Source organism: Nannochloropsis gaditana (assembly GCF_000240725.1).
Source record: "Nannochloropsis gaditana CCMP526 unplaced genomic scaffold scaffold647, whole genome shotgun sequence".
Lineage (NCBI taxonomy): Eukaryota > Eustigmatophyceae > Eustigmatales > Monodopsidaceae > Microchloropsis > Microchloropsis gaditana.
Genome location: NW_005803306.1, coordinates 9834 through 17093, shown reverse-complemented (window position 1 = coordinate 17093; position 7260 = coordinate 9834). Strand labels below are relative to the sequence as shown.

The following is a 7260-nucleotide window of genomic DNA, read 5'->3' as shown; positions in this document are numbered from 1 at the left end:
ACATCCGTGTCTTCTCCTAATTGGCTCCTCACACAGAATGCCGCGGGAATGGCAGGGTTGAACCCCATGGCATGATTCCGAACTTCCAGATTCAATCCTGCAGCAGTGTACGAGTCGAGCAAAAGCCTTTCTAGAACAATCGGATAGGACTGATTGAAGTAATTGTCATGCCCAGCCGTCACAGAGGTCCCTGCGAAAGACATGATGAAGTCGTGGTCACTCTGGGCCTTGCCCGGACAGCCGTTCTGACCCAGCAGAGCGCGAATCAGCTTCTGCTTGATATACCTCCTGTTCCAAAAACGTACTGACCCAAACAGCTCCGAAGCATACTCGGGCCCTACATCTTTTTGAAGCGCCTTAAGGGCAGAGGCGATGGTTTGCCGAGCAGTCAACATCTTGGCGGTGTCATTTGCCACACTCATCTGAATAAGATCTGCCTTGTTCCCGTTGCTGGATGTTTCTTGATGCAAACCCTCATCTTCGGCAGCTGCGGCAACCTCATTTTCCTCGTCTGCGCTCGAGCTCTCTCCATGCTGGATTGTAGCCAGGCTAAGATCATCCGATTTCTTACTGCTTTGCGTTTCATAGACCAGATTTGTCACGAAGAGGAGCACGGTCACAAAGATGAACACCTTGAGCATGCGGCGCAGTGAGCTTCCCTCGTCCCATCGGCTGGTTTTCTTTCTCCAAAATTCCTCGTTCTGGTGCTTATTTGACGTGTTGAGCCCATCGATACAAGTCTCCTCGTCGTCTCCTTTCATCAGATAGTGACAATCGTTTGCATGATTCTCTCCCATGGGTTTTAAAGTTCTTGAAGATATGCAGAGGCGCACAAGTCTTTCCTACCGTGATACGAGTATGAAATACGAGACGGTCAGTCAGATTCAGTCTTTATTATGTAGATTGCCGGTGTCACGCATGGGGAAAAGGCATTCAGGACCGAGGATATGACCTAAAATAGAGCCTCATCGATCGTGCTCGGTGAAACGGCAACCGAGACCAAAGTCAAATGTGTTGGTTAAAACCGCCAAATTAACGGCTCGGTCGGCGAGAGCGGGCGGTTCAAATTTTCAAGCTCTTCCAAGGTTGCCTACGCATACCCCCAACATAATGTCCATATTTTCTGAGCAATCCAAACTCAAATCTTGACATATAATTACTTGTCTGAATTTCTCCGGATTCACGACAGTTTTTGCTTAGCTGAAAAATTCCCTGTCATTGCATTTCCTCTAGTACAAGCAGCCCGGGCTTTGCTTCCACATAAACCTCTCGCAGGTGCGCTCATGCCGCGACCTTCCCAGCACCTGTCAACCTGCTCGCCATCGTGGCTGTCTCCTAACTCAAGACTTAAACAAATTACTGCCAAACGCGTCTTTTTGGCAACTTTCATCATTGCCACTCTGGCTTGGGGTTTGGGCTTGGCTGCTGTTCTCCTGCCGGAGTGGACCGTAGAGGATGCAAACGTTCAGAGCACCTTAGATGCTCACATAGGGCTTTTTGAGACAATATATCATGTTGGAGAAGTTCGAGAATCATCAACTCCTCGTTTTTGTAATGGTCTAGGTCCCATGTATTCAACGGAAAAATGTGTTTGGTGGCGAATTTCGCAAATAACAGCTTTGTTGAGCTTGGGCATGGGATATACTGGCGTCCTGCTACTCTTTCTGGTTATAGGGAGCTCATGGATCCGCCCGCAGCATGTTTATAGTCTTGCGGCTTGGGTCTGGAACATCTTCCTCTTTGCTGGAGTCTGCGGTATCGGCAGTGCGGCTGCCTGGAATCTTCTGGTTCTCGCTTTCCTTCGTGACCACCGCGAGCTCCAGGATGGCTACTCTGTTCATATGGGGCTCTCTATGTTTGTGATGGCAGCAATGGGAGCCGTCTTTATTTCGCTGCCATTGTGGCGCATGGTATTTGAGCGTTGTATCCTGACTTGGAGTAGCAGTTCCGGTACTTTAGCTGGCCGGATGTGGCCCTTTGCGACCCGAAATGCGAGCCTGGAAAGCGCGGGGTCGAGCAAAATTCAGAGTGGCAATTTTCCAGGGCATAAGAGTGGTCAAGGAAGTGGAAGTGGTTGCGCTCGCACTGGCAATGCCCTCGTCAACGAGGAAGAAGGCGTCGTCGAAGCGAAAAGCAGCAGAGGCTGTGCGGGGGCCCGTTCCCCTAGGCGTGGCGTGGCCTCATACTGTGGAGGAAATCAACCCAATATCCTAGAGACATGGAATTCACAGGAGATTCGACATTTGAACGAGTGTGGAAAGGTGGCGGGAAGCCAGAGTGCGGGCATGGGGGAGGGGAAAGAGACAAGCGAGATCGGGTTGGAGGAGGGAAATACGTTCATGGGTATCACAAGTCCATTGTCACAGTAATAGCTAGGCACAAAACTGTAAACCAGAAAATTGGAGAAGACGTGATGGCTCGATGTAAAATAAAAAGGAAGATGTGAGGCATGTATGTGTGAGAGAACTAAGTATACGTTCTTCATATCGCCGCCTCGGTCGCGGTCGCTCTTCCAGGGAGAGCAACAGACATTTGACAAAGAGTCCAAAAAGCTTGTCAAAAGTCATATTTGTAAGTCATCATGTAACGTAACGTCAAACGGAACTTCAGCCCCTCTTCCGTTCCTTGCGCCATCCCTGAGCCGAGCCCCATGCCTCCCAGACTGTGCCCCCCATTATCTGTACAGACGGCCCGCATGCCCTGTCCAACGTAGAACGTATTCCAACCAAAACTTTCTGCCTGGATAAATCTCGCGCTCTGCAGAGCCTGGGCAAGCTTGGCTACATTGTGCGACGGCCTTCGGCCACGTCCTCAATCTTGAGAGCCTTATGGCCCGCATGGATCACAAGCGCCAGTCGATCGGCTCTTTTCCAAGTTCCACAAGTGCAGCATTTGTCCGCGAGAAGCTTTTGGATCCAATAAATGGTGCGTTTGTCTTGGTTGCGGAGAGCGGTGAGGGGTGCGCGCATCGGATGACCCTATGCTTTGCGCGATTGATGCTTTTACATTTTTCCTTCGTGAAGGGGGTATGAATGTTGAAACGTGAGAAGGCTAAACAAAGAGAAAAGGACAAAGGAGCCATACAACAGCCTCTTCAACGATGATATGAAGCGCTTTGCACAACAAATGAAGCTGACAATCCCGGACGTGACGCGGACACCTGTGACCCGAAAAGGCCCTTCCGCGTGCTCAACGGATGCATGATTCCCAGAGCCGTCCACGCCACTCATATAGCTGACAAAGATCACAAATACTCATTATTCAGTAGACTATTGTCTCACCTGCGCAGGCTTCCCCCATAAAACAAAGACCAACCCCTTCTTCTTCACGTCCAGCTCCTTGATCACAGCATCCGTGAACGTTTCCCATCCTTTACCCTTATGCGAATTGGCCTGCCCACGACGAACTGTGAGCACCGTGTTGAGCAAAAGGACACCTTGCCGGCTCCAGGCTTCCAAGTTTCCGTGAGAGGGCTTAGTGAATCCGCTGACGTCCTCCATCGCCTCTTTGAACATGTTGTTGAGGCTCGGAGGGGGCTGCGTAGGAGGCAGCACTGAAAATGCCAGCCCATGCGCTTGATTCGGTCCATGATAAGGGTCTTGGCCTATGATAACTACCCGGACATCCAGCCAGCGGCAGAGGGTTAAGGCAGAGAACACTAAGGGATAGGGTGGATACACAACTTGCCTACTAGAAATTTCTTGCGAAAGGAATGCAAGAAGCCGCGAAAAGTAGGGTTTGCCAGCCTGAGATACGACAAAGTGACGCCAACCATCGTCCATCGCGTCGAGAGACTGCAGCACGGGATGGGCTGTCAGGGCCGGTGGCAGACAAGGAGAGGGCGATGGAGTAGGGGAGGACTTCAAGGGAGCAGCAAAAGCCAACGATGCAGCGGTAACCTCGATTTTTTTTCCGCAAGCCGTTTTCTTCTCGGGAGGCTGTACAACAGCCACAACGTCATGCTTCTCCAATGTACCACTGTTATCGTCAATGTCGTCCAAAACCCGTTTTTCCAGCCGCGATTCAGACGAACAGTCCTCGCCCGTTTTCGGCGCAGTTTTCTTGTGGCTTGACGAACGAAAAAACGCTGATAGTTTTGACTGTGTCATGACTACTGTCTGTCATTCAATGATTAGTTTGAGTGGGTATGCGTTGAAAGAAGCTGAAAAATATTTCAAGTCACCAATACAAAGAGGGGATGACGCAATTAGACGGTCACTTGCCGGCGAGCAACCTCCCCCCCAACTCCCATCGTAGCAAAATAATATTTAAAGAAAAATTGCACGTTACAAAGATACCGAGCACAAAATGAGTTTAGGCTTATCTTTAATATTTTTATTTGAATGCTTAAGTCGTTTTATAGAATAATACATGAATGATGCTGCCACCCCTTAATTTTCTGATCCCTTTCCGAGACTTATTTGATACAAAACTTCAGTGGGGTTGTAGTCCTTCGGATTTGGACGATACTCCGTGTCGAGCAGGTACTGTGTAATAAAGAGAATAATGCAGGACAGTGACTCACATTGACAATTTCGTCCTCATACGGCAGTTCATGACGGCCCTCAAGGTTTGGCGGAGAGGTAAGACTGTTTCGAACGTATGAAGCTCAAAAACAAAATAATGCGATACCCAATTCGGACGTTCTCAAATTGTCATAAACATCGAAGATTACACATTGTGCCCCTCATCAAAATGCGTTTCCCGTACCTGGAGTGCTTTTGCGTTCCGTACACCACAAAGTGCCAAGTAGGCCAGCAAGGTTTCAGCGACGTAGTCCGGATGAAAAAGAAACCCTTCCCCGGTGAATTGAACGTTTCCTCCCAATGTCGCTGGTTCTATGACCGTTACCAGCACCTCTAGGCTGAACCCTTCATCCCAGGAGGCTCGGTCGTAGTCATCGGCGTTCACCCGGAAATCTTTCAGAAAGCCTTTCAATTTCATGTAAGCAAGAATTCTGCTAAGCCCGGTTAGTGCCTCTTCCAACCCATCTTTTTGCGCATCGTACGTTCGAGGCACGGCTTTTGCATCGATTGCCCTTTGACCCTCAAAGATTTTACCAAGAACAGTCTCTCCCAGCTGACGGACGAAAGTGGCTCGGGCGCGCAGGTTGGGGATGAGCTTTGCCGCGACACGGAAATCGGCATAAGAATAGCAGTCGAAACACCGTTCATTGCTCAAGTCGCCCGTCGGAAAGGGCGCCCGTCGTTGAAATCCTGGCTCCACAGCTTGTCTGAAAGCAGCTACTTCCCTCTCCACACCTTCCATAGAGACGCCCGACGTTTCACTTAATAATTTTAATGTTGTTTTGTCCAAAAATGTCGCGAACTCTTTGTCGAGCACCCGAGCAGGTCGAATTTCAATTGCAGATTGCTCAATTCCCCCCGTCAGCGGATTACCTTTCAAGAGATCTTGAAAATATGCTTCCGCATCAATTTCGGCGGCTCCCTTTATACGAGCCTGTGCAGCCGAAGGATGTGTGAGAAACAAGGCCGCCGCTAGCTTACCAGCAGTAGCACCAGAGTCAATGACTGTGCGTCGACTACTCAGGCCGTTCGCCAGCATTGTTTTCCGAGAGAGGGACCGTAAAGAATCGTCAGATGTCATCATCAGCTTGTGATACTGCAGCCGATTAAAAACGTAAGCAGAGATGGCATCAGGCATGGTGAAAAGCATCACCAGTAGAAGGACGCGAACCCGTCCTCGGGACTGCATATTTTCTGGAGGAGAAGGAGCGTGCCCTTGCGTAAATTTCTCGGCAATGATTGTCAAACGTGCATTGACTGATGCCTTTTAGACTGAACGGGTCTCGACCTCGCGTCTACAAGCGATTTTGTCGTTGGCGAGGCCGCTTGACCGTTCTGCCCCATTTTTTGACACGCTGGAAACCCTCCTTGGAAACAGAGATGCGACCAACGCAAAGCTGTCTATGCATAACAATGCTTCTGATGGCCAGCTTGGTAATTCAGGGTTTCTTAGGAACTGTGCAAGGGCCAAGACAGGTGAGAGATGAAGAGTGCTGGGCAGTCGACGGGGTCGGACCGGGGAGTGTACCAGAAGTAAAAAGCACACCAGGACACCATTTGTATGTTTACCCAACCCACTTAAACAGAGGAGGGACATAAGTTTAAGCGCAGCGCCCGCTAGAAGAGGTGACGATCGACGCCATGTGTTCAAAAAGGCAGCAACAACCGTGCTGCTTTTGACTACTGCCGCAAGCACGTCCCCCACCCTTTCTGCCCCGTATGACCAAGTAGAAGTGAGCGACCCCATTTTCCCTAATATCACGGAGCCAGCTGTAACGTCTGTCTGTTTTCTAGAATTTGCTTCAGAAAAGACCAATTTCGGCAGGATTGAGGTCTCCCTATATGGAAAAGTGTGCCCACAGACCGCAGCAAATTTCGAAGCCCTGTGCCGGGACGGTTACAAGGGCAGCAACGTTTATCGCGTCCTCAAGGACTTTTCCATACAGATGGGCGATATCGGTAGTAAAAAACGAGGGGCAACAGGACGCTCTTCCTTGAAAGGCGGCACCCCGTTGCCTAAGGAAACGTTGCGGGTGCAGCACTCGTTGGAGGGAATGCTCTCCATGGTGAACGATAAATCAGGCACGGTCGACTCGCGATTCTTCATCAATATGGGGAAGGACGGTTCCTGGGCAGATGGGCGCTATGTGGCTTTTGGAAGGGTGACGAAAGGCTTGGAGGTGCTGAAAGAAGTGGAGAAAGTGGAGGTGAAGCCCCCGAGTAATGTGCCCACCCTACCCATCAAGATCACGGCGGCGGGCGTGCTCTAGGCACTTCTGTAGGGACTAAAGCTAGCACAGAAAGGAATTGGACGGTGGTGCACACCATTCAACTGAGAGCAAAAAAGAAAGCAAATTGTGTCTGCTGCCTAGGCGCATCTTTTTGGAACTTGACAAGTCCGTGCTTCTTTGATCTCTGCCGTTCTGTTTCCATCTGTTGAGATTTCCATGGCCTCTCTAAACAAATATCAGTGAATGCCAGTGAAATTGATTCGACATTTATGAATGAGAATCCAATGGTTGCCTCTGAGGAACCACATCCCCCGTAGGTCCCGTGGCATCAACCACTTCTCGCTATACACAAATTTGCTCGGCTTGCAAAACCCCATTGTTTCCCTGCAAAATCCATACACGTGTCTGTGTCGTCAAAAACTTTTGATCCTTAAGCACTCGTCCACACAAGCGTGTCCCTTCCTCCCCGGCACACGCGGTGGGAGTCGTGGGCGCGCAGTAAT

At 50.0% G+C, this 7260-nt stretch overlaps 3 protein-coding genes across 3 annotated transcripts; 1 reads left to right on the top strand and 2 right to left on the bottom strand.

Annotated features, from left to right (window-relative positions):
• Positions 1–130: 130 nt before the first annotated feature.
• NGA_0451600 (uncharacterized protein) lies at positions 131–797 on the bottom strand (the record flags this gene model as incomplete). The annotated part of the gene is made up of 2 exons (XM_005854026.1): positions 131–149; positions 202–797. The coding sequence occupies 2 exons, from the start codon at positions 795–797 to the stop codon at positions 131–133; spliced, it is 615 nt and encodes a 204-aa protein (XP_005854088.1).
• Positions 798–1231: 434 nt separating this feature from the next.
• On the bottom strand, positions 1232–5664 carry UNG (uracil-DNA glycosylase; the record flags this gene model as incomplete). Its single annotated transcript, XM_005854024.1, has 3 exons — positions 1232–3013; positions 3282–3938; positions 4711–5664. 3 exons carry the CDS (start codon positions 5662–5664, stop codon positions 2843–2845), a joined length of 1782 nt encoding a protein of 593 aa, XP_005854086.1. The 3' UTR covers positions 1232–2842.
• Positions 5665–5939: 275 nt separating this feature from the next.
• On the top strand, positions 5940–6796 carry NGA_0451700 (peptidyl-prolyl cis-trans isomerase b precursor; the record flags this gene model as incomplete). Its single annotated transcript, XM_005854027.1, has 2 exons — positions 5940–5960; positions 6113–6796. The coding sequence occupies 2 exons, from the start codon at positions 5940–5942 to the stop codon at positions 6794–6796; spliced, it is 705 nt and encodes a 234-aa protein (XP_005854089.1).
• Between the last annotated feature and the right edge of the window lie 464 nt (positions 6797–7260).